General features: G+C 39.9%; 3 protein-coding genes across 7 annotated transcripts in view; 1 reads left to right on the forward strand and 2 right to left on the reverse strand.

Moving 5' to 3' along the window:
• The window catches only part of LOC135400223 (ubiquitin carboxyl-terminal hydrolase 15-like), a 55,749-nt gene extending 46,539 nt beyond the window's left edge, over positions 1-9,210 (reverse strand). For all 3 annotated transcript variants that reach the window (XM_064631995.1, XM_064631994.1, XM_064631993.1), the window contains exons 1-2: positions 9,090-9,210; positions 7,104-7,231 (exon numbers count right to left, since the gene is read on the reverse strand). In XM_064631995.1, coding sequence (XP_064488065.1) covers positions 7,104-7,231; positions 9,090-9,184 — 223 coding nt within the window. In that variant the 5' untranslated portion in view covers positions 9,185-9,210. The remainder of the gene's footprint in view (positions 1-7,103; positions 7,232-9,089) is intronic.
• Positions 9,211-9,415: 205 nt separating this feature from the next.
• On the forward strand, positions 9,416-14,618 carry LOC135400226 (actin-related protein 2/3 complex subunit 4). 2 transcript variants are annotated; one of them, XM_064631999.1, is made up of 5 exons: positions 9,416-9,522; positions 9,972-10,090; positions 10,197-10,404; positions 13,087-13,257; positions 14,524-14,618. In XM_064631999.1, the coding sequence occupies exons 1-5, from the start codon at positions 9,520-9,522 to the stop codon at positions 14,527-14,529; spliced, it is 507 nt and encodes a 168-aa protein (XP_064488069.1). In that variant the 5' UTR covers positions 9,416-9,519; the 3' UTR covers positions 14,530-14,618. The 2 variants fall into 2 exon arrangements, with proteins under 2 accessions (XP_064488069.1, XP_064488070.1); XM_064632000.1 differs by lacking the exon at positions 9,416-9,522 and adding an exon at positions 9,803-9,901.
• A 60-nt stretch (positions 14,619-14,678) lies between these two features.
• LOC135400225 (mitochondrial carnitine/acylcarnitine carrier protein-like) overlaps positions 14,679-27,486 on the reverse strand; it is a 28,647-nt gene continuing 15,839 nt past the window's right edge. For both annotated transcript variants that reach the window (XM_064631996.1, XM_064631997.1), the window contains exons 8-9: positions 25,471-25,595; positions 14,679-21,481 (exon numbers count right to left, since the gene is read on the reverse strand). In XM_064631996.1, the coding sequence (XP_064488066.1) occupies positions 21,419-21,481; positions 25,471-25,595 (188 nt within the window). In that variant the 3' untranslated portion in view covers positions 14,679-21,418. The remainder of the gene's footprint in view (positions 21,482-25,470; positions 25,596-27,486) is intronic.

A 27,486-nucleotide genomic window follows, 5' to 3' on the forward strand; every position in this document is an offset into this window, starting at 1 on the left:
CGCGGTTAACATATTTACAAGGTGCGTAAAAGGCAGACAAAATCGTAAAGATAAATGGCACAAAACATGGGACATTACCACTATTAAAAGAATAGACAATAAAAGAAATGAGAAAATAAAATATATAGCTCACGAAATTAATAATAATGATAGCAGCAAAAAAAAATAAGAAAAACAGGTAGATACTCACTCGCATCGTTCCCCCATCTGATTCGGAATACATATCCAATACTCAAATATTTGTCTCGCGGTTAACATATTTACAAGGTGCGTAAAAGGCAGACAAAATCGTAAAGATAAATGGCACAAAACATGGGACATTACCACTATTAAAATAATAGACAATATAAAAGAAATGAGAAAATAAAATATATAGCTCACGAAATTAATAATAATGATAGCAGCAAAAAAAAAAAGAAAAACAGGTAGATACTCGCTCGCATCGTTCCCCCATCTGATTCGGAATACATATCCGATACTCAAATATTTGTCTCGTGGTTAACATATTTACAAGGTGCGTAAAAGGCAGACAAAATCGTAAAGATAAATGGCACAAAACATGGGACATTACCACTATTAAAAGAATAGACAATAAAAGAAATGAGAAAATAAAATATATAGCTCACGAAATTAATAATAATGATAGCAGCAAAAAAAAGAAGAAAAACAGGTAGATACTCACTCGCATCGTTCCCCCATCTGATTCGGAATACATATCCGATACTCAAATATTTGTCTCGCGGTTAACATATTTACAAGGTGCGTAAAAGGCAGACAAAATCGTAAAGATAAATGGCACAAAACATGGGACATTACCACTATTAAAAGAATAGACAATAAAAGAAATGAGAAAATAAAATATATAGCTCACAAAATTAATAATAATGATAGCAGCAAAAAAAAAAAGAAAAACAGGTAGATACTCGCTCGCATCGTTCCCCCATCTGATTCGGAATACATATCCGATACTCAAATATTTGTCTCGCGGTTAACATATTTACAAGGTGCGTAAAAGGCAGACAAAATCGTAAAGATAAATGGCACAAAACATGGGACATTACCACTATTAAAAGAATAGACAATAAAAGAAATGAGAAAATAAAATATATAGCTCACAAAATTAATAATAATGATAGCAGCAAAAAAAAAAAAAAAGAAAAACAGGTAGATACTCGCTCGCATCGTTCCCCCATCTGATTCGGAATACATATCCGATACTCAAATATTTGTCTCGCGGTTAACATATTTACAAGGTGCGTAAAAGGCAGACAAAATCGTAAAGATAAATGGCACAAAACATGGGACATTACCACTATTAAAAGAATAGACAATAAAAGAAATGAGAAAATAAAATATATAGCTCACAAAATTAATAATAATGATAGCAGCAAAAAAAAAAAAGAAGAACAGGTAGATACTCGCTCGCATCGTTCCCCCATCTGATTCGGAATACATATCCGATACTCAAATATTTGTCTCACGGTTAACATATTTACAAGGTGCGTAAAAGGCAGACAAAATCGTAAAGATAAATGGCACAAAACATGGGACATTACCACTATTAAAAGAATAGACAATAAAAGAAATGAGAAAATAAAATATATAGCTCACGAAATTAATAATAATGATAGCAGCAAAAAAAAAAGAAAAACAGGTAGATACTCGCTCGCATCGTTCCCCCATCTGATTCGGAATACATATCCGATACTCAAATATTTGTCTCGCGGTTAACATATTTACAAGGTGCGTAAAAGGCAGACAAAATCGTAAAGATAAATGGCACAAAACATGGGACATTACCACTATTAAAAGAATAGACAATAAAAGAACTGAGAAAATAAAGTATATAGCTCACAAAATTAATAATGATAGCAGCAAAAAAGAAAAAAAGTGGATACAATCTCGCTCGTATCGTTCCCCATCTGATTCGGAATACATATCCGATACTCAAATACATATTTCTTTCACCGTTAACATATTTACAAGGTGCGTAAAAGGCAGACAAAATCTAGGGATGAATGGCACAAAATATCAGACATTACCATTATTAAAAGAATAGACAATATAAAAGAAATGAGAAAATAAAATATATAGCTCACAAAATTAATAATAATGATAGCAGCAAAAAAAATAGAAAAAAAGTGGATACAATCTCGCTCGTATCGTTCCCCATCTGATTCGGAATACATATCCGATACTCAAATACATATTTCTTTCGCCGTTAACATATTTACAAGGTGCGTAAAAGGCAGACAAAATCTAGGGATGAATGGCACAAAACATCGGACATTACCATTATTAAAAGAATAGACAGTATAAAAGAAATGAGAAAATAAAATATATAGCTCACAAAATTAATAATAATGATAGCAGCAAAAAAAAATAGAAAGAAAGTGGATACAATCTCGCTCGTATCGTTCCCCATCTGATTCGGAATACATATCCAATACTCAAATATTTGTCTCGCGGTTAACATATTTACAAGGTGTGTAAAAGGCAGACAAAATCTAGGGATGAATGGCACAAAACATCGGACATTACCATTATTAAAAGAATAGACAGTATAAAAGAAATGAGAAAATAAAATATATAGCTCACAAAATTAATAATAATGATAGCAGCAAAAAAAAATAGAAAGAAAGTGGATACAATCTCGCTCGTATCGTTCCCCATCTGATTCGGAATACATATCCGATACTCAAATACATATTTCTTTCGCCGTTAACATATTTACAAGGTGCGTAAAAGGCAGACAAAATCTAGGGATGAATGGCACAAAACATCGGACATTACCATTATTAAAAGAATAGACAGTATAAAAGAAATGAGAAAATAAAATATATAGCTCACAAAATTAATAATAATGATAGCAGCAAAAAAAAAATAGAAAGAAAGTGGATACAATCTCGCTCGTATCGTTCCCCATCTGATTCGGAATACATATCCGATACTCAAATACATATTTCTTTCGCCGTTAACATATTTACAAGGTGCGTAAAAGGCAGACAAAATCTAGGGATGAATGGCACAAAACATCGGACATTACCATTATTAAAAGAATAGACAGTATAAAAGAAATGAGAAAATAAAATATATAGCTCACAAAATTAATAATAATGATAGCAGCAAAAAAAAATAGAAAGAAAGTGGATACAATCTCGCTCGTATCGTTCCCCATCTGATTCGGAATACATATCCGATACTCAAATACATATTTCTTTCGCCGTTAACATATTTACAAGGTGCGTAAAAGGCAGACAAAATCTAGGGATGAATGGCACAAAACATCGGACATTACCATTATTAAAAGAATAGACAGTATAAAAGAAATGAGAAAATAAAATATATAGCTCACAAAATTAATAATAATGATAGCAGCAAAAAAAAATAGAAAGAAAGTGGATACAATCTCGCTCGTATCGTTCCCCATCTGATTCGGAATACATATCCGATACTCAAATACATATTTCTTTCGCCGTTAACATATTTACAAGGTGCGTAAAAGGCAGACAAAATCTAGGGATGAATGGCACAAAACATCGGACATTACCATTATTAAAAGAATAGACAGTATAAAAGAAATGAGAAAATAAAATATATAGCTCACAAAATTAATAATAATGATAGCAGCAAAAAAAAATAGAAAGAAAGTGGATACAATCTCGCTCGTATCGTTCCCCATCTGATTCGGAATACATATCCGATACTCAAATACATATTTCTTTCGCCGTTAACATATTTACAAGGTGCGTAAAAGGCAGACAAAATCTAGGGATGAATGGCACAAAACATCGGACATTACCATTATTAAAAGAATAGACAGTATAAAAGAAATGAGAAAATAAAATATATAGCTCACAAAATTAATAATAATGATAGCAGCAAAAAAAAATAGAAAGAAAGTGGATACAATCTCGCTCGTATCGTTCCCCATCTGATTCGGAATACATATCCGATACTCAAATACATATTTCTTTCGCCGTTAACATATTTACAAGGTGCGTAAAAGGCAGACAAAATCTAGGGATGAATGGCACAAAACATCGGACATTACCATTATTAAAAGAATAGACAGTATAAAAGAAATGAGAAAATAAAATATATAGCTCACAAAATTAATAATAATGATAGCAGCAAAAAAAAATAGAAAGAAAGTGGATACAATCTCGCTCGTATCGTTCCCCATCTGATTCGGAATACATATCCGATACTCAAATACATATTTCTTTCGCCGTTAACATATTTACAAGGTGCGTAAAAGGCAGACAAAATCTAGGGATGAATGGCACAAAACATCGGACATTACCATTATTAAAAGAATAGACAGTATAAAAGAAATGAGAAAATAAAATATATAGCTCACAAAATTAATAATAATGATAGCAGCAAAAAAAAATAGAAAGAAAGTGGATACAATCTCGCTCGTATCGTTCCCCATCTGATTCGGAATACATATCCGATACTCAAATACATATTTCTTTCGCCGTTAACATATTTACAAGGTGCGTAAAAGGCAGACAAAATCTAGGGATGAATGGCACAAAACATCGGACATTACCATTATTAAAAGAATAGACAGTATAAAAGAAATGAGAAAATAAAATATATAGCTCACAAAATTAATAATAATGATAGCAGCAAAAAAAAATAGAAAGAAAGTGGATACAATCTCGCTCGTATCGTTCCCCATCTGATTCGGAATACATATCCGATACTCAAATACATATTTCTTTCGCCGTTAACATATTTACAAGGTGCGTAAAAGGCAGACAAAATCTAGGGATGAATGGCACAAAACATCGGACATTACCATTATTAAAAGAATAGACAGTATAAAAGAAATGAGAAAATAAAATATATAGCTCACAAAATTAATAATAATGATAGCAGCAAAAAAAAATAGAAAGAAAGTGGATACAATCTCGCTCGTATCGTTCCCCATCTGATTCGGAATACATATCCGATACTCAAATACATATTTCTTTCGCCGTTAACATATTTACAAGGTGCGTAAAAGGCAGACAAAATCTAGGGATGAATGGCACAAAACATCGGACATTACCATTATTAAAAGAATAGACAGTATAAAAGAAATGAGAAAATAAAATATATAGCTCACAAAATTAATAATAATGATAGCAGCAAAAAAAAATAGAAAGAAAGTGGATACAATCTCGCTCGTATCGTTCCCCATCTGATTCGGAATACATATCCAATACTCAAATATTTGTCTCGCGGTTAAAATATTTACAAGGTGTGTAAAAGGCAGACAAAATCTAGGGATGAATGGCACAAAACATCGGACATTACCATTATTAAAAGAATAGACAGTATAAAAGAAATGAGAAAATAAAATATATAGCTCACAAAATTAATAATAATGATAGCAGCAAAAAAAAATAGAAAAAAAATGGATACAATCTCGCTCGTATCGTTCCCCATCTGATTCGGAATACATATCCGATACTCAAATACATATTTCTTTCGCCGTTAACATATTTACAAGGTGCGTAAAAGGCAGACAAAATCTAGGGATGAATGGCACAAAACATCGGACATTACCATTATTAAAAGAATAGACAGTATAAAAGAAATGAGAAAATAAAATATATAGCTCACAAAATTAATAATAATGATAGCAGCAAAAAAAAGAAAAAAAGGTGGATACAATCTCGCTCGCATCGTTCCCCCATCTGATTCGGAATACATATCCGATACTCAAATATTTGTCTCGCGGTTAACATATTTAAAAGGTGCGTAAAAGGCAGCCAAAATCTAAAGATAAATGGCACAAAACGTGGGACATTACCATTATTAAAAGAATAGACAATATAAGAGAAATGAGAAAATAAAATATATAGCTCACAAAATTAATAATGATAGCACCAAAAAAAAGAAAAAAAGTGGATACAATCTCGCTCATATCGTTCCCCATCTGATTCGGAATACATATCCGATACTCAAATACATATTTCTTTCGCCGTTAACATATTTACAAGGTGCGTAAAAGGCAGACAAAATCTAGGGATGAATGGCACAAAATATCGGACATTACCATTATTAAAAGAATAGACAATATAAGAGAAATGAGAAAATAAAATATATAGCTCATGAAATTAGTAATAATGATAGCGCAGTTACTCTCCGATCAAGAAAGTTGAACAACTTTCAGAAACACAATGCAGTTTCCACGATGCCAAAGCATCAAATTACGAGCAAAAGTTTCAGCAGGGGTGGATGCCGTCCCGACATACAAGTGATTCCAGGAGTGTGTTCTATTTAACCAGTAAAAAAACGTTATCTAAATGACCGTGCCTTGTTTCAACGGCAGCACAGAATAGATGGACAGTGAAGCATGGTGGCAGAAATGGAAAGAAAAGAGAAAATGGAAAGGAGAAGTAGAAAAAGGATACACATTTCCTTTAAAGGAGTACAGAGGGCCATCCAAAAAAATTTCAGATTAAGACGTCTGATGAAAGTGTGTGCGTCATTATACCGAATAGCGCGAAAGGTTTTGATGTGTGCAATTTGTTTCCCAGAAAAAACCTCACATAAACATGGCTCCACGCATTCACCCTTAACTCACCACTCCAGCTATAACGAGGATGAGGAGGTATGATGCCACATCACCCATGACGGTATAAGGAGAACTCGTTCTGGTTCGCTGGTCGGTGGGGTTCAGCACCTTGTTCCTTTGCCGCCGTAAACCTGTTTTGCCAGTTGCGGAGAATTGGGGATAGAAGGAGCGGCCGAAGCATTACCGAGCAAGCAGAAAGGCTTTATCAGAACCCCGAACACCCGAGTAGCAGACGACAGCGGAGTAGCAGACAACATTTCTCTAGGCCAATTAGCGAGCGTTCTCCTTATAGCGCCAGCACGAGGTTCCAGGCAGATCACAGGCTGGTACTGCTCTTCACCACCGTTGCGCAGCTGTCGCTTTTTGCGGCGTATTTTAAATTCACAATTTCTGCGATAATTATGACTCTGTGGTGTAAATTACTTCACATGGTGCATCTTACTGGCCTACTTAACAGTTTTATAGGAAGAAAACCGGGTGTTAAAAATGACTTCCGTGCTACTTTAAGCCATCTCCGTCATCTTACCTTTAAGTAGCGGTGAGTTGTCAATGGGTCCTGGATGAGTTGTCTGTTCCCCAATACCACCGGTGTCCCAGGTATCATAGCCCACATATTTCTTCCACTGCTTGAACCACTTGTTGTCTACCAGATACCTGACACATGGAACAAGAAGCATTTTCTTGGATGACGACAGCAACAAACATTATCTCGTTTCATAGGTTTGCATGACACAGTAAACCAGTTATGACTTTAGCCTCAGTGGACCAGATAATAACGTGCCCGCCCACTGGATCCCCCCCAAGGTCACGGGTTCAAACCTGGCTGCGCATGCCAGCATACTTGGTGGAACGGTGAAGCTGCGGAGACTCGTCGTCTTTCAAGGACGACGGTAAATAAGCTGCGTCATGTGCCGAGATTTCCACGCATGTAAAACAATCCTCCAGGTGTGCAAAATTAACGCAGGGACAGCCATCGCAACGGCTTCACTTATGATCGTAATTGTCTCACGAAATGATGCCACAAATGATCAATTATAATTAGTTGCGATCACCTCTCATTGTGCCGCTATGACTTGATTGTTTCAGAAGCTTTTCACCGTTCCCACTTTTGCGCGTGCACCTTTGGCGATTTGTAAGCCTCGCAAAAATGCTAAACAGTCTCATAAGACTAAGTGAGCATGTAGAAGACTACAAAGCGCTATTACTGAATGAAGAAAGCCACTGTCCTTTTGCTCGCATATAGTATATGATTACAGAAATCTTGAAATTGTGCTGAACGTGTCAACCTGATATGTTACTTGTAACCAGGGAAAGGTAACAATCTTCTATGTTTGCTACTGCCTCTTGATTCCGTTTCAGTTTCCATTACTGCCATTGTCGTTTTCGTTTCCGTTTCTGTACCAACCCACGACCTTGTTGCTTTTTTTTTCTTATTCTTTAGCAAGCTTCGAGACCGTGAGGACAAAACCCTTAATACCTCTACTTGTATATTCCGAAATCTATTTTGGGGACTTCAGGAATACGTGCGTGAGAGAGATAACATTTATTCAAAAACATACATATGTGGTTTCTTTGAACGGCGAATACGAACATGCATCTTACTCACGCTTGCAACTCACCATAAGAACTATGCTTCTTCTATTTACTTGCACGCTCCTGCTTAGTTTATTTCCGTTTTTCGCTTCATTCAGTTCTACTTCATAAATTTATCTAAATGGTTTGGTAAATGACTAATAATTCGGATCCTGCATTACACGAATTATTATCGTAAATTATTTTCGTTTCCGTTCCAGTTTCAGATATTCTGAGTGTGTGATGTGCGTTTCTGTTACAGTTTCCGTTACATTTGAGTTCAGTGACTTCTTTCTTTCATCCGTTACCTCTCCCCGCATATAAGATTAGTTCGTTGAGTCACGTATCGTATTGCACGATGTAATTGCAGTATGTTTAGAGCATCACACATAGAAAATAAGCGTACGACACGTTAATGAGTATCCTCGATTCGTATGGGATTTGATAAACAGAGAGTACTAAGCTGAGGACACAACAGAACGCCACACGTTAAATGAATTACAGTAGGTACGTGGTGAGTGAGTTATCAGTCACGCGAGCCAAGTGACTCAAGACTGTGCAACAAGTGCGGTTTCTACGTCTCAGCAACAGTCATATGAAGAACCTTAGTTTTAAAAGCCGTGGGACCTTTCAGCAATTGCGCTTGAGAAGATCTGTGAAGGTACTACGCCGGAACGCAACGATTACCGCTTTAATACAAACTGTGTATCGTCCAAGCTGTTGTCTGCAGATGGGGTGCAGTGGAGTTACGTTACCGAGTATGCGACACGTACGCAACAATAATAATTCCCTATTAGGAATGCTTGACTCAGAAGAGGACCTTGAAGTGTTACACGACTTTCATTGAACCGGCACCGCAATGCATTCCTACCAACTACTCAGCTCATAAGAAATTATCTACAGTCAAAAGAAAACGCAATTTCGTTAACTACATACGTACCAAATGTCGTCGGTTCTTAGTGGGGTCTTTAATAAATTACAGATTTCATTTTTTTGTGTCTCCAAGTCCGGTGGATTGGGTCCACCTTCCGCCATTTTCGTAGAAGAACCGAGCGCCGGAGATGACGTAAAAACAGTTGTGACTCTTCTGCCTTCGCATGTACATTTCTTTTTTTTCAGTTCTCGCTCAAAACTTTCGCGCATTATGAAATGAAATGTGTTCTCTATTAATAATCATTCCAAACTATACTAGGGAAGTATATTCTACAACATACTCTTTGTCCGTTTTATGTACTCAACGCCAGAGACACCTGGATTGACGGAGCAAATAGGACTCTCAGTAACAATCGTATTTTCTGATTTTTGTTGGCGGTGTTTATATCATGTCCGGTGAACTTTAGTAAGTGAAATTCCGGTCTTCGTAAAAAGTCATGGTAAGATCCATTTGCACATTGATAGTCTCTGACTGTGCGAGAACGTATTCACTACGGTGGACTTCCAGGCGTTTCGGCCCCTTCCCATAATAAAAGTTCCAAGGCGTTGTCTCTCAGCACATTGGCACTGACATGCAAAAATATTGTTGAAAATTATGAACTATATATGTGACTTGCGTTTCCGTTTATGTGAATTTCCGTCACTAATCGGCACTTATTCTGTACTTTGTGCCGATAATGATGTCACCGCCCGCGTGTGCTGCTTCTATGTGCTTAAAAGCCTCAGTATGCGGCTTTGAGTCATTACTATGTAATCACTCACCGTATCAGTATCAAGGTGCAGGGCGCGTTATTGTAAGGTGCCGAACTATGAGTCATGGTGATGTGCTTTTTTCAGTTTCAATTAAGGCTAAACAGGTACTAATTGTGATTTAATTGTTCCTGTCCAGTCGGCCACACTACGCCCATATCTGACAGCAGTGAGGCACACGCTGAATGCTGCTATGTGCTTGGAGAATTTTTCTTCCCAATGTGTAGAGAGGCACAACAAGCCCGAGGTCGAAGTCAGGTGTGTTCATCCGAATGTTTTTTTTTTGTTTTTTTTTTCCGGCATGCGTATTTGTGGCATTAACGTCTTGCACTTACTGACCCGATGTTTCCCATTCCCTTTGCAGAAGCAGTAAAGAGCTGCTTCTGACACCTGTTGTGATTAGCCGCAATGAAAAGGAGCGAGTCCTCATTGAAGGATCCATCAACTCCATCCGCGTCAGTATCGCCGTCAAGCAAGCCGATGATATTGAGCACATCCTCTGTCACAAGTTCATGAGGTTCATGATGATGCGGGCCGAGAATTTCATAGTGCTGCGACGAAAGCCAGTAGAGGTGACCGATTCATTTTTATAATTACGTTGCTACAATGTCATGGTAATCGTGAGGTTCCCAATATGTTCAGTACAGTGCCCGCTAGCTTCATTAATTTATTTTTGCATCCGATAACTATTCATGGAGTGGTGCGTGGTCGGCACTTGAGGATACGTTAAAAGCAAACAAGAAGCCAGCTCACCTGTGGCACTAATTGTGTCTCAGAGCAAGTGTAAAGCTTCTGCGATACGAAACATGATTTTTTTGTTTGTTTAAGTTTGTTTGTTTAGGTTGTCCGAGAGAAAACAGAGCTTCGCTACAATGTTTGCTCCATCTCGTTGTGGAAGTGTGTGTGGCAATGTTTGATAACTTGGTCGGGACTGTGGAAAAAAGTCTCCTGTGAGTTTAGGTACCATAGTTGCTCACCCATAATTAGTGCCACAGGTGAGCTTCGGGACAGTTCTCCTTAAACTTGTAGCAGTATTTTTGGCCACATAAGTTGTGCCTTGAGACAAACTGCTGCTAGTATACCAACAATAGGCAACACTATAAACTGAGCTCATGTAGCTGCAAAATGTGAATTGTACTTGCGCAGACTCATTTTCAGTAGGCATTCGCACGTTATCAGTTACGCAGTACGTGAATCCCCCTTCAGCGTAGTCCCGCTTCAAGAAAAGGATCAGCCTGGAAAGAAGCTAATCACTGGATAAGAAGGAGAGCAATTTTATACTAGGGATGTGCCAACGGATTCCACGAATCCTAGGCAGGGATTCGCGAATCCGAATCGCAGTGCACAAAAAGGCGAATCGAATCTTTCGAATCCACCAATCACGTTTGTTCCCTTCTTTTTCAAATTGGCGCCTCCGGAGTCTGCTGAAAGCCTCATTGGCCGACGGGCGTTTTCTTGTTTTTGTTTGTTTACATTGCCCTGGACTAATAGAGTTCAGGCAGGAACAGTTACATTACAAGTTTAAAAGTAACCTGGTTTCGCTTTTGATTGTTGCCTAGTTTTATGGAAATAATTCAGACTCGAGAATTTATGTATTTCTTATAGTCGATGAACAGTATGTTAAATGAATTACGTAAATGTTGAATAAATCAAATAAATACGGGTATATTTTCTCCCGAAACTCAACTATTGTTTTTTCTTTTTTTTTATCAAGCAAATGTATATTCTGCTTAAAAAAAACTTTTCAGTAGAAGTTTTTTTTTTCCTTCTTGGCTTTTTGATTTGAAAGATTCGTGGATTCGCATAACCTTCCTCGAATTCGGATTCGCAAAATTCTGGATTCGTCCCATCTCTACTTTATACACCTTGGCGGAGTCGCGGTCCTTTTGTTGAAGGAAAGTAATGCAAACAGGAATGACACAGGCAGGGCCATCACTGCTTCTGGTTTGTGTGGGACGATTACACACTTGTATCTTGCTTAGCTCGCGTGAAATGTAGTAAGCCTTCCCTACTACAAAATCCTGGTACCTGGCTGACACACAGGTCACAGTCAATTGGCTTCATCCTCTGCTATGCATGAATAACCTTGTGCTCATTAAGGGCAAAGATGTACCTCATGCATGCTATTTCATAGTGACGTAAGTATTGCCACATCCACTACTACATGCATGCGTTGAATTTAATACTGTATTAACAGTTGCGGTGCAGCTAAACACAAACAGTTTGCAGCGAGCTGAATATTTGTTACGGGTTACTGGGAGGAAAATATGGGTCATCAGAAACGCCGTCGACGTGGCCTATTTTTCTGATCAGCTTCAGTTCATAACGCAACTTCAGTTTTATATTTCCATTCTACTTGTCGCAGATAAATGATGCAGTATATTTGAACGCAGTTGCAATTGTTTGGTTTGAAATGGTATAACGTGTTAGAAGAAAGTTAGAAATTGTGGTAGCGTCACCACCATCTTTTGACCGCTCCTTGTCAGTTTGCCTTCGTTGAGTCGAGGTTCTGCCTGATACAATAGGTTTTGTGACTCTGTCATGTGATGGCCCAGTTCCAGAAATTGAAAAGACAAGAGTAAGTGTCTGTAAGGTCCACATTGATCTGTGGTGAAACGTGGAATCTGATATCAATCTGACATCAGAAATGTGAACAGTTTGGAGGTCACCTGTTTCTGTTGTATTAGTAAACTCCCACAGTTCAAAGCGACGCAAAGCGCTCTGGGATTTTCTGAACTCGTGTATTCCAGGAGATGTGGAGACTTGCATGGTATCAGCAGCTATGTTGCTGTTGTAAAAGTTTTACTGGAATCTGACACACAGCAGATTCAATATAGCCAAAGAGAAAGTGCATGTTGGATTTATCCCATTCCATTGCAAACTACACGTAGCAAAAAAGAAAGAAAGAAAAAGTTTCGAGGCGCTCCGAAAGGAGTGATGCGAGGAGGCCATCGACCTGCCCCTTCACTCTTCCTTTTCTGCGCTGCTGACGATAATGGCAGCATAGTTACAGCATCTGATACACCAGTCTGACATCACTCTGATATCACAATGCGTTGTGTGTGCTCAGAGATCCGTGTTTGCTTGTGCCTTAAATAGCAGACTCGTTAAAGTTATGATATACCTTGAATTGTGGCTTTGAGCGCTACAAACTATTTTAATGGCTGTCCATATTACGATTCTAACTTCACCAGTTTTAGTTTACTGCAGTTTGGAGAAAGTGCTTACACTGCTGTGTTTGTACTCCCTGTCAGGGTTATGACATCTCCTTCCTCATCACAAACTTCCACACCGAGCAAATGTTCAAGCATAAGCTGGTGGACTTTGTGATTCACTTCATGGAAGAGATAGACAAAGAGATCAGCGAAATGAAACTGGCCCTCAACGCCCGTGCACGCATCTGCGCCGAAGAGTTCCTCAAACGAGTAAGTATGGCAGGCATATACCGTAATTTCACGGGTATTAGCCGCGGCTTATGCGCGATTTTTTTTTTTTTTTTCATTGATGCTTCGCGGCTTATCTGCTGACTATTTTTTCCTGGTATTTTCCCCATACGCCGGTTTTAACGAAAGGACCGACAGCGTCTCTGGAACAGCACCGCCCTGCCGACGCACAAACAGAGCGTAACAGTGACGGGTCCACATTCGAGTAGATTGATCTTCCTGGTGCATTCCCCAAAGCAGCTTTAACGAAAGTGGTGACAGTGATTCACGTCTTCTGGAAGGCCACTGACCCATCAATCCATGAAAAACGCCCAACAAGGGCAACATCCCATCTTGGTAGAACTCTAGAGCTGACCCCCGGAGTATGGACCACAGGGTTTATGGCCTTCTCTATGGTCTCCTTTGTCGCACAAACCAGTCGTCTCGTATTTCCCGCGGCTTATCTGCGAGTGCGGCTTATCTGCCAAAAAATTTTCAAAGCTTTCCTAAAAATGCGTCCTGCAGCTTATCTGCGGTGCGGCTTATACGCGTGAAATTACGGTACTCAATTAGTTATCACAAGAAAAGTATCTGGGGTAGCGGAACAGGATGAGTTCAATCTTTGCAGTACTCAGGAGTGTTACGAAGCCTTTCTTTGTCAATAAACTTGAAATTGACGTGGTGGTCTCAGAAGCCATACATAAGAAAGGAAATTTTGTATGTCCCCAAAATCTGCAGTGAACATTTTTATGTATTGTAGGATTTCGATGGGTGCTGCCATTTAAAGCAGTGAACTGGAATTTAGGGTTGCTCGGAGCTACGCTTAATTGATTGAGCAGCCTAACTGAAGCAGACTATGTAAGATAATTTTGCTGAATGGTGTCTGATCACTGCACAGTTCACTTAAAAAGGGGTTGCCCCTTTCAATCCAGATATGTCGGTATTTATTTGGAATGAAGAAAAATCAAACAAAAAAGAATCCCGAAAAATCAGCGAGGCTCGAAGTAGCAGGACCTAGAAAGCCCAGAGCGTGTGAAGCTAAAAAACAAACCTCTCTTGTGTGCTATAGGTAGGCTGTAATCATTGTTGCTGTGCAAGAAAGCATGGTATTTGCCAGACAACATGCTGTAGCCAAGGTGTAGGCAGACATCTCTATCTTCTGTTGGTGTTTGTTCTTGCTGCAGTACTGCAAACTATGCGAAATGTTCTATTTCATTGTTTTCCCCCTTCTTCCATGTGAATAACTTGTGCACACTGTTGCTTTTACAGTTTTGACAAAGCTCGTGCCCTCCAACGAAGTGAGCTTCCACTTGGTAATATATATGTATAAACCACGTTGTTGCAATAAATCGTTTTTTAATGAATGCGCTCGAACACCTCGAGTGACTTCTTGGTCACTAATGCAGAGAAGGTGAGGTGATGTGACCTGTTTACAAAAATATGTTTATTGCGGTACAGTACAAATTATATGCGGCTACCAAATGCACCTTTTAATGCTGATGCGTACAACAGGGAATATTGCACATTTTATTATTGATTACAGCGTGACATGCAACTTTTCATGCAAAGTACATTATGTGAAGTAATTACGGTCAAGCACACTCACTTTGATATTGCACTGAAATTGCTGGGTTCCCATCGGCTCACCCATGTAAGCAACACTTCGATGTAATGATCACCATGCATTTCTCGTATATAGCGTTCTTATATAGCATTTCTCGTATATAGGGATTAGTATTCCTCCACCAGCTAGTAATGCACAAACATTAAAAAGCAATAAACTTTTTAATCAGAGGCAAGGGGCTCCTTCAAGTGCCTTCAAGGGCCATAGCCTGGAGTGAGAGAGTGGCGTCAGGGATTTTGCAGAGCGTGCGGCTTCAAAGGCGCCTGCGAGAATTAACGGTGGTTGCTCCTCCTCCACATCCTTCTCTTTCTACTCAACTTTTGTTCTGAATGGCTGTGTGCAACACTGGTGTCTTCGGATCCGGGAACAGATTTGATGAGGAAAGGCACGTGCCCCAAAATTTCTGTTCGCGGATAGTTGTGCGTCGCCACTCAAGCACATATCGATCCGTGGACGTTCTCGTAGTGAGAACGATTATGACTTTTGCGACCAAGATGGTGAGCAATGGACGAGGTCATCAGTTGAGTTCAGAAAATCCCAGTGCTCTTTGCGCACCTGGACGCTCGCTGAGTGGCGGAACGAAGAATATAATCCTTCACATTTCGCTGACCTTGACACATCGTGGACAATGACACACTTTCATGACAATGACTTGACAAATGACAATGACTTGACACATCGTGGACTGTACTGTTCATTAAGCATTGTTAAGTTTAAATAAATTCAAATTCAAATTCAAATGGACCGGTAGGGGAGAAATGGGAACAGTTTGGAGGTCACCCGTTTCTTTCGTATTAGTAAACTCCCACAGTTCAAAGGGACGCTAAGCACTCTGGGATTTTCTGAACTCGTGTATTCCAGGAGGTGTGGAGACTTGCATGGTATCGGCAGCTATGTCACTGTTGTAAAAGCTTTCGTGGAATCTGACACAGAGCAGATTCAATATACCCAAAAAAAGAGAAAGTGCATTTTGGATTTGCCCCATTCCATTGCAAACTACATTCCCTACTATAATGGTATAGTAGTAGCAACAAAAAAAACAAAAAAACTTCGAGGCACACACATTTTGGCTGCGCTCGGATGTCCGAAAGTAGTGATGTACAAGGAGGCCATCGACTTGCCCCTTCACTTTTCCTCTTCTGCGCTGCTGCCTATAATGGCAGCATGGTTACAACGCAAAGTTATCTGAAACAACAGTGAGTAGTAAACAGGAAGATGCAGGTTGCCGTTTTCCTCCACCAAGTCTTGTATTAACTTCTGTATTACTACTTACTACTGTAGTCTACTTGTAGTCTTGTATTAACTTCAAGGGTACGTCTAATGAAAGTATGTGTGTCAATTTCCAAATAGCACAAAAGGCTTTGATATGCGCAATTTGTTTCCCAGCTGTGTACTTTATCTTCAATTTCTGAGATAATTATGACTCTGTGGTGTGAATTACTTCTCATGGTGCATCTTACTGGCCTACTTAACAGTTTTATAGGAAGAAAACAGGGTGTTAAAAATTACTTCTGTGCTACCTTAATGGCGAACTGAGCATGGCCCACAGCACCCCGAAACAATGGTTTTCACTTTTCCCCCCCAGCTATGTAGTATTACCAGTATTACCATTGTAGTAGGGAATGCATGAATGTATGTGGGACAGGATTGGGGGTAAATCCTGTTTCTGAAAAAAAGAAAGAGATTAACTTCGCAAACTTTGGAGTTCAATTCATATAACTCAATTTCTTATGCTTTAAAATTAGTAAAAGTGCTCAGAAGTCATGTCAAAATCTCTCCGGAGATAAATAGCATTGACTCCATAGTTTTCAAACAGACACTAGGTTTTGAATACAAATTTTTTAACTCTCTACGTGAAACATCCTGTATATAACAATCAGATTTTGCATTCCCGTCAGCACGGTCCCTCAGTGTCATTCGACTTGACTGCTCAAATCATCAAATGCTCAAAGCATCAAAGGCTCGACTGTTAAGTAAAATTTTTCATATTCCTGATGAGGATTTCTATAATTGCCAGAATTCATGACATAGCAGCATGTTTTTACCTAGCATGTTTTTACCAGCATGTTTTTATAAACATCGAGAAGACTGTACATTATGCGCATATACATTTTCATAAAAGCTAATGAAAGCAAGAGTACTGATGCAAAAATTCAGAAATGAACAGGTTGCAATGGTAGTGCATCAGTCACGTGGTATGTCCAAGCAATATCAGTTTTCACCCGTGCAACACACAGGGTACCTCATCTAAAATGTAGCAAGGTCTTAAAAGACTGAGCATTCTACATGAACAAAACAAAATGAATGTTCCTAGCAGTCTTATTGTAGTAGTCTGCAATATTTTTTATTTTTGTATAATTAATGTATCGACTAATAATTTTAAAACGTCAGCTGAAGGGCCAAGTGTCGACCGGAAAGTTGTAGAGCACCTTGAGAAACACCCGGACGAGGTGTCTTCAACAAGGTGCACCTTGTGTAATACAAATGAAGAAAACATAACATGAAATCACATGCACGACACCCTGTATGCCACTCTCACTCACGTGTTCTTGTGTGCCAGGTACGTATGTATCTTGAAATATGTCCTAAAATTTTTGCTTTCGTGGAGTAACCAGTTTCCCCCCCCCCCGGGATAGAAAAGAAAGAGGCCTTTGTCGAACGTGTAGGTATGTGTGCGCCAGGGTGCTACCAGTAATAATGCTTGGAGATTTATGCGTAACGATTAATCCATGGTTTTTTGACACACAGCAACAGTGACACGTCAAAGGCACTGTATTCAGTTATCAACACAAACCTATATTTAAGCCAAGATCAAGCATCCCTTAAACTTGAAGTTAGCAGTCAGCTCTTTTTCAGCAGCATTAGTTAGTGATGCGAGGTGAAGTCCAGTAACGCTAGATAATGTTGGAGGAGGAAGGTTGAGTCGTAATTTCAAGTTAACGATTTTTGATTGCAAATCATCTCTTAAACGGCGTTGGCGAAACTGGCCCCTACTCATTTGGAAAGTGCTTGGCTCATTGAATAGCAGGACTGATGCTGTTCTTTTGGCCACTGAACCTAATAAAGCAGTTTTCAGTCAAGTTCATTTTTTTCAGACTTTAGCACAATTCCTGCAGAGTTTGAAAAATTAATCGGCGACCTGTCTAACTCTGTTGATGCCATGTGCTTCAACCTGACTAAAGCATTCGACTCTGTAAACATCAACTTGTTGCTTTTCAAACTTTTTTTGCATACAGGCTCAGGCCAAATTACAGAGTGCTCAACAGGCCAAACTAACACTGTAAGAATGCAGAATTCCATCCACTGTTCAACCGACGTTGTGCAAATGGCATTACTATCAACAATCGCGGTCTCTTAGCATCTGCTGTTCGTCGTTCTCATTACGGGACTTGTCTGCAGCCGTTATTTTATCCTACCTGTGTCACACATGTGGCAACAGAGACGACACCTGGCCAATCAGCTCGATGGAAACTGAATCTAAATTCGAGCTGGTCCGTCTGTGATTGGTTGCTCCTTGGACAGTCCCTTTCCTTGGCACATGTTCTTTCTGTTGCCTTTTGCCTAAAACTGTAAAATCTGTAGCAGCTTTGGACATGATCATTTCCAGTGACTACGAGGACTTGGCATAGTAGTACAATACACGTAATGTGGTAACGTTGCTGTAGGTAAACAGCTAAACGGCTAAAACAAACAGCTTGTTGAACACTTTCTGAATATCACGCTCCATAACAGAGCGAAGCTCACAATATGTAAATAATATGCATGCAATTCCTTGAGCTCTAGCGAGCAGATTTGCCGAGAAATACCGCTATTTAAAAAGCATAATCCGCGCAGCTCTTATTATTTGTGTGTCTGAGCTTTGCTTGTGTGTCACTCGGCTGTACCACGAAGCTTCCACGTATATTGCGACACTACATTCCTGGCACTTGAGCTTAGCACTTGAGCTTAAATTTCATGCTCCTTGCCAATGGCGGGACCCCGTTGCTACTAGCTGTGGCACGCGGGTGTACTACAGGTTTTCCCGCCGATTTTAATCCGAGTGCCAGCTAAATTAATCCATGTGCCATGCAAACTTTATGGGGCATGGATTAATTTAGCTGGCACTTGGATTAAAATCGCCAGGAAAACCTGTAGTCCTGGTAAGACCACAGTTACTCTGCCAGAATGCACGTGATGTTACGGAAACGGCACTGCCAGATACTCATCCACATTTGTAGAGCAGTACGGAACTAAAAAATATACAGGGCATTTTTTTTTATCCTTTACAGGATTTTTGTAATAAAGCTAAGAACTACCTAGACAGACAAAGGCCAGGCAGACAACCTGTCAGACAGCATGTGCAACTACTGGAGGACTAATGACCTAAAATTCATTAACTCGTTAATTATCTAATTAAATGTTTGGGGAAACGTGAGATAGCAGAATGGCAGCCAGTCATTATTTCAACCCATCTTCCGTTTTAAATATCCTGCTATCGCGCGTTTCCCCAAAAACATCTAATTATAATCAGTTAATTAATGAATTTCATGTAATTAGGCCTCTGTGGTTACATGTGGTATCTGACAGGATGTCTGCCTGGCCACATAACCCAACTGTGGAAACCACATCTATGTAGCTCTCGCAGTTTTATTATAAAAATTCTGTAAAGGATAAAAGTAAAGCCCCGTTTTGCATACGTGAAGTGTGAGCTCCTGTTACATTTTGAACTTGTCAAATTGCAGGTTCTTACAGTGGTAACGTTTCCCGCATCTACCAAACACGTTGATACTACAGTAAATTAATGTGCAAGCACTCCTCATTGCAACTGGTTGACAGGGTGCAACATCAAAATCGTGGCTACTATCAGCAAGGCATCACGGAGCGGAGCATGGGTACGAAAGAGTGCAGTGACTATTTTCTCACTTTGCAGGCACTTTGTAGTTTTTCAGTATCGGTTCGCAACGTAGCACCCCGCAGTAACAAAAAAGTGTATCTGTTATTCCTGTTTAGTGTCCCTTCATGCAGTATCCACATGTAGTAGTGCCCCTTCGTGCAATATGCGTAGGGCCTGACTTTTTAGGGTTAAACCCGTATCCGCCCGATATTTACCCCCCGAACGAAATCTCTAAAATTCGGGTTTAACCCGAATCTACCCGAAAACATCCGGGTCTCGTGGCACACTCGTAAGCGTCCATTAAAATAAAGTTTGATAACATTGCTAAACATTAGTTCCATGTTAAGACAAATTTTTAATAAACAAAAAAAATCACCCGAATACACCCGAATTCCTGACGACAGAATATGCTGTAACGGGATTTAACCCGAATACACCAGAATTTTCAAATAAAAAATATCACCCGATATTTGCCCCCCGAATTTGGCCAAAAATAAAACCCGAAAAAGTCAGGCCCTAAATATGCGATATTGTTTGGGTGAACGATTATGGCTTCCACTTTGGGTGCACAGTTTGTGTGACTACATCGAGGGGGGTGATATGGAACAGAGTGAGTGACTGAGCGGAACGGAACAAGCCATAAGAACCGGAGCAAACCCGGTTTTTGAGAAAACTGTACCGTAAATTCAAGCACAGTGTTGAAAGAATGGAAGGGGAACAACATTGGTGGTACTATATACTTAGGGAGTGACTTTTTCGGGTTGAATGCCTTTCTCAGATTCGGGGGTTAAAAATCGGGCGCTATTTTTAAATCTGTAATTCGGGGAGAAATTGGGCGATAATTGTTATCGGGTGTTTTTGTTCCTCCTCTTGTCTATTAGGTCCTTTCCTAATCTCTCTCTTTTTTTTTTTTTTTGCGCGATCGTGACCTTCCAGCGGTAATCCCTGAAGGCATAGACAGTGTTGACACACAGGGGTGTATTGCTGGGAACGTATAAGTGACCCATTCTTACATCAGTTACACGTGGCGACCTTTGTTTAGCTTCAATGGAAACGTCACTTGAGGATTTCATAGTGACTGGAATTCGGGGAGAAATCGGGTTTGACCCGAATTGGTCGGAGGTCAGTTCAGGGGGGAATAACCGGGTGGAACCCGAAAAAGTCACTCCCTATATATATATATATATATATATATATATATATATACTATATACTTCGCACTATAGTTTCAAAGATATGACCAGAAGGGTGTTGCATATTTATGGCAACATTTAATACAGCGTGCGTCACGGGTAGCGATATGCGCCCTTTTCAGAACCTCGGGCTTGCCGTATTTCCAGCGTCGATCCTGCCGGAGTTGAGCCCTCCCAATACGAAAACTTCACAAAAACTTCGGAAACTTCAAACTTCAAAAACATAACGAAAACTTTGTGGTAGCAGCAGACACGCATTCATTCAATTTTTTTTTTTTTTGTAAATGTGGAAATATACAATATAAAATCCTATCAAATCACTAACAAGTGTAGAATTACAGCATATTCGCGACACTCCTTCAGCAAACAAACAGTAATGTCAAAATGTTTATAAATGTTAAAAAGGCACCGCTATGTAGTGCTCTACTCGTGGACATAATAATCTTTTCTTTATGGACTTAAGTTGCACTATCCTCATAGACCAGGAGCCAACCAATTGAGGAACTTTATGGCCAACTCGTACCCCATGAAGCATGCCTGAAATTTGAAGGAGAAAGTAGTGTACTCAAGACTGCTGTTTGTAAGGTGGCGTAATAACAAACTCATGAACCCCAATGATATATTCCGAGGCACCGCATTTATCCGTGTCTAGGCAACGTGCACCTTGACGCACTTGACTTGTCTGAACATTGCACACAGCATGAAAAGTGGAAAAGCCTATGAAGGTCATTGAGATTTCCATGCTTGCAGAGGCCTACTAAGCAGATGGCACAGTTATAGGCATAGCAATGTACAGGGTTAGCCAAAATAAAATCCATATTTCTACCACTTTGTAAGTAATACCGCCGGCACAGCAGATTACGGAACTCTCGTCTTAAAACGTCGTCGTGCTTAAAAATCGTATAAAATTTTTTTCAGCTTCCAGATATGTTACAGTAAATTACAAAAGAATAAAAAAAAAAGACATTTGTTCCTATATACATTGTCAATACCTTATTCTGCCGTTTTCTTGAGCTGACGGGATCTTCGGGGCTTTGCAATTAACTTGGAAGAACATTTAGTAAAGGTGGCACAACAAAACTGCATATCATGCTTGGAAATCGTTAAAAAACAGCCAGTTAAATATTGCAACAAAATTTTTGCTGTTACGAAACTACGCAAGTGCCTCATACACACGAAGATTACCAGATGCTATGGAGGGTGTTTTTTTTTTTAGCTGCACCAACTTTTCAAAAAAAGAAGAATTGAATTAGGACACTTTCAATTTTGTCATTAGCTTGCGCGATTTTTGTGGCCACTAGGAATAAGGTTGTTTGTGCAGCGATGAGATATATTAATTACCTTTTTAGTTAGATGCTTTCATGGATATGTGAGATAGCAGAATTGGAGGCAGTCATTGTTTAAAGCAGTTTTGGTTTCTTTAGAATCCTGAAATGGACACACACATTGAGATATCGATTTCCAAGTTTTGCTATGCAAATGAGCCGAAACTGAAGATTGATTGGAGTAGGAGCTGATATGTTGGCCAAGCAAATCACTTTGTGGCCCAGATAAGCCCCCGTAGACCAGCCTGCGTTTCTGATGTGCGTGATTTCTCCTCGTGCACAGCAAAATTTTGGCAATCGATATCCCAATGTGCATGCACATTTCAGGTTTTTAAAGAAACATAGTCACTTTAAATTAATTAAAATCCATCTCACCATTGCCATAGCCAATCACCATCCAATAGCCGTCTCGCTGCACAAGCGACCTTATTCATAATGGCCACCAAGTCGGTCAGCTAATGACCAAATTGAAAGTGTTCTGATGCAATTCTTTTTTTGAAGATTTGATGCAGCTAAAAAGAACACCCTGTATAGAGGCCATTGGAAATGTTAAGAGTGTGGTGGTTTTCGATTTTCACCAAGTAGCAATTATTTTACAAAGTTTTAGCAAATAATTTATCTTATCTTTCGATGTAAATCCCGGTTTCCAAACACGTGTTTTATTCATTTTATCTTGGTTACATACCCAGTGCTTTATCTTGGCAAACCCTGTAGACTGTGTGCTAATGCTGCCTAGTGCTATGCCTAATTCATGTGCTTCCACTTCAGTCATAGTTTGCAAGCCAAGTTCTTTGCTTAGCTTTACACCAGCAGAACACATAAACAGGAAATAAATATAAAGCAGGCATTTGTTACCATGCTTGCACTGTTTGTAAGTTCCAAACAATGCATGCTGGATGTTATTCCAAGCAAATGATGTATCCTTCAAAATGTGTGCCATATATGAGTCATCTGCTTGACAGACAGTCAACAGCACTGTGTTGCTGGTCAACATGATTGATCCCACCCAAAAGTACAAATAATGGCAAACTTTTTAAGAAAATACACCCCCAAAAAAGGAAATAACTGTAGAAGCAGTCATTTTAGTGTGAACATGCATATTTTGTTGTCACAATTTTCTTGCAAAATTAAGGTGCCGTTGAAATGCTTGCTATGTCATCAAAATGTACGGGATTTGAACTTTGCAATGATTCAGTTTCACAAAGTCAAAGTGGCTAAGTGGTACCAATTAAGCTAAGGTCATCCCTTAAGAATAAAAACCTTGAATTTTTATCCCTGTTCAACCTAATTTTGGACAACAAGAGTTATCCTACCAGGAGAGACGCTATGTGGACTTGCCCTGGCGTGCGGACGTCATGTGGTGAGCAAAGCTTACTACCCCAAATATTAAACGAGTTTGGTTTTGATACAAATGCTACCATACCTACAAATACAGAACTAAAAAAGCTATCTTTATGAAACAGGAATTTAGCGTGGTGCAAGTCTGCACTCTTTGTATAAAGTTGCGTTCAAGTGTAGAATTTGCGTTATGCAAACGCTTGTAAATATCTTTGTTTCCTCCCATGTGTACATATTTGATGGATTGTGAAGGTTGCTGCTTTGGAGACGGGATTTTGCAAGCTACACTGATAGCTTTTTGTCCCGCCTCCTCCACAATTGTGGAAATAAATAAATAAAAAATAAATAAATTTGCTGTGGCACTCTTAAGTACACCTGAGATACTTTCTAAATACACTTTATGCCTGTTTGTCCCCCACTGTCAAGACACAGGCTCATTGCTGTATTCTCGCTCTGCCACCAGGGATCCCTAGAGCCTAGTATGCTACAAGGGATGTATAGTCTCTGATTCTCAAAGCGCACCCTACTGTCCAGCGTTCCCTTGAGTGGAGCTCCACTCAAGGGAGCGCTGGACAACCTTCCAGCAGCCCTTGGGTGTCCCTTCAGTGCGCTTCAAACAGAGAGGACGACTGTCGTGACATCGTCACTGAGTTTGTCGGATACATCAACAGGTTAACACGAGGCAGTCAGATCTGTCGGAAGAATGTCGGTTGTACAGTGGAGATAGCTGCGTGACTGAAGTAATAATGAAAAGTCCCTTTTGGCTATAGGAATCCACGAGTACTGAGCGAGAATACATTGCTCAGACCTACTAGATTATATAGCGACCATGTCATATGAAACCCTTCCCAGCAGGGTTGCGGAGTTCCCACTCCGGGGTTGGAATGATTCCGGAATCATTCCAGATTTATCAGAGCTCGGAATGGAATTGGAATGGAATGGCGGAAACTGTCCTAGGAATGGAATGGAATTATAGGCATTTTTTTCGCAGGAGGAATGGAATTGGAATGGACTGGTCTGGGTGCCACACGGTCAAGGGTGAAATAAACCTTGTCTTTTTGCTTTTTCTGTGATGGGTATTGTCAATCTCCTCTATAGCACAGCTGGGCTTACCCAGCACGGTTACTGGTCCCTTTTTTCTTTTATTGATGGAATTAAAGGAATGGAATGGGGTTGCCAAGCCATTCCAGGAGTGGGAATTGGCCATACCTTTTCATTCCGAGGAATTGAAAGGAACGGAATTATAACGAATCTCCATTCCTCGGAATGGAATTGGAATGGAATGGGAGGTCCCATTCCGCAACCTTGCTTCCCAGCGCCGCATTTGGAGGCTGGCGGTGGCGCTACTCATCGGCACGGTTATTGCCTCCTCAATTTCTACGGTACTCTTACTTTAGCTTACCTTAGTTACTTTGTACAATCGGTGGATATCCCACGAGAGATGCTTCCTTGTAAAGTTGATTATCATCATCATTCTACGCGTTTTCATAGGAACTGTTGCTGTCGTCTGCTACAGTAATCATGCGTCCGCTTCTGCACGTTCACAATTCAAATTTCCATCATCCAATTCTGCAGATCTCGCGGGCCGATAAGTAGCGTCCCTAGCGGATCGTGCGGACGGGCTCCTCATTGGGTTTGCCGATTATGACATGGTCGGTATAATCCAGTAGGTCGTGTCCAGAAGAGGTCAACCGCAGTGGACACGACGTGTATCACAAAATATTGCCCAAACATGTCTCCGTCCAAATCCGCGAATTAATGAGATTCTAAAAAATTAACCGCTTACAAGGTAAGCAATGCACCACTCGAACTTGGAAGGCTTCCTAAATAATAGACATAAAAACACCAGAGGTAGTCGCTTACCGCATTGGCAGGAAAGGCACGAAGCATGACGGGAGTAGCACCCTTGTATAACGCTCGGATTCCCTCGGTCTTCATTGTCTCTTTGAAAACGTCTCTGATGCCATTGGGGTACGTGCCATGTGGAGCTGTTTGGAATGAGTAAAACAAAAATGCCACATGCTGCTACCAACGGAAGCATTACTGGATTAAGTGAAAAAAGAAAAAAGGAGATAAAGTGCATAAGGCATTCTCACAAATCCACTGGCAGGTGACGGAGTCACTGAGGCAAACACAAAAGAAAGAACGAAGAAAATTGCTGCGCTTTGATTTGTGACCAGATGTCGTTGGCACATGAGGTGAAACTGGTGTAGGTTCCGCTATTTGTCACCTGCTTGTTTCACCTACTTTAAGTACCTCGAGTAACGTCCAATCAAAATTTGGAGCTAAAGTACTACACCACCTGTGCCCATTTCTCCCGCTGCAACCTCACAACACTGAATATAGGTAGAGCCTGAAGTTTTCGGGAAATATCTTTTTCTAAATTCGGGGGGTAAAAATCGGGTAAATAAACATATGCACTAAATTCGTGTGAATTCGGGTGAAAAAACTTCCAGTACGCTAAATTCGGGGTGAAATCGGGCTCAGTTACTCAACTAACTGTAGTGGTTTGGTACAAATCGTGATGTAACTGAATTTTTCTGCCAAAAAAGTAAATTAATGCATTCCTACAGACATCCCAGTGAGGGCAATTTGCCAGGTAAAAATCGGGTTTCACCCTAAAGAGGCAACCTTCAATTCGGGGTGCAAATTCGGGGAAGGATCGGGTAAAACCCTAAAACTTCGGGCTCTAAATATAGGTAGGGTTCCGGGTTTTCGGAGTTTATTTCTGGGCGTTACCGGAGGATGTTTTTCGAAGTTTATTATTGAAAAAAAAAAAAAAAGGAGTTTCTCGGAGTGTATGATTTACAGCTCAGTTAATATCCGAAATTCGGAGAGAACTTCACGACTCACGCACGGTTGTGCAACGAAAACGCAGTAGTCACATTTATTGATTCAACACTAAAAAGACACGAGCTTAACAATACATTTCGTACGACACACTCTGAGGTGTTTCGCAATTCCAAATGCACCCTTTCGGTGTGTAGTGCTCACTGTTACGCGGCAGTACTTACATACGGCAGCCATTTGCGTAGCGATTGCGGGACGATGTGAACTCCTCGAAATCGGATTACTCCTCGATGTAGTCGCAGGGCAGCTTTTGCTCGGGTCCCATCTTGTCGTCTCGACTGCAACTACAGGTTTTCCCGGCGATTTTAATCCAAGTGCCAGCTAAATTAATCCATGCCCCATAAAGTTTGCATGGCACATGGATTAATTTCGATGGCGCTTGGATTAAAATCGCCGGGAAAACCTGTAGTCCCTTTCAAAAACAGCACTCCTTATAGCCTTGGTTTGATGCTTATTTTAGTGCTTAGGTCTCGTGTAGGACGAGGAGATCAGGAAGCAGACTGGGAGAAAAACCCGGGCGGTGAATGCTCAAGTGGTCGAGACGACTGCCGTAGAAAACGCTAGGTCACGGATACCATTATTATATTGCGGTAGGGCCGATATCCGAGGTCAGAAGAAACCCGGGACATAAAAGGAGGCCAAGAAAAATGACCCGGTTATCAGGGAAAACATCTGCCAAGAAGAGTATTTCGGATTAATCCGAATTGCTTGAAATTTTACTGGAGTAGGTCTTTCGGATTTTTCCGGATAAATCCGAAAACCCGGAACCCTAAATATAGGAACAAGTTCATCCAACCGTAAGGCTTCACATTCTCAAAATTTATTCTCAGCTACGTGGAGGGAGCACTATAACGAGGAAGTGCCCATACTATGTACTCTACTATGTACTATGTATGTACTATGTACCATGTAAATGTACTCCCTTAGGCTGACGTTCAGGTTTTCATAGTGCTGCAGACTTGAATGCGAATATATACCATAGTTACTCGCATATTTTGTGGCATTGCATAATTTGTGCACTCCTAATTT

Source organism: Ornithodoros turicata, chromosome 7 (genome assembly GCF_037126465.1).
Source record: "Ornithodoros turicata isolate Travis chromosome 7, ASM3712646v1, whole genome shotgun sequence".
NCBI lineage: Eukaryota > Metazoa > Arthropoda > Arachnida > Ixodida > Argasidae > Ornithodoros > Ornithodoros turicata.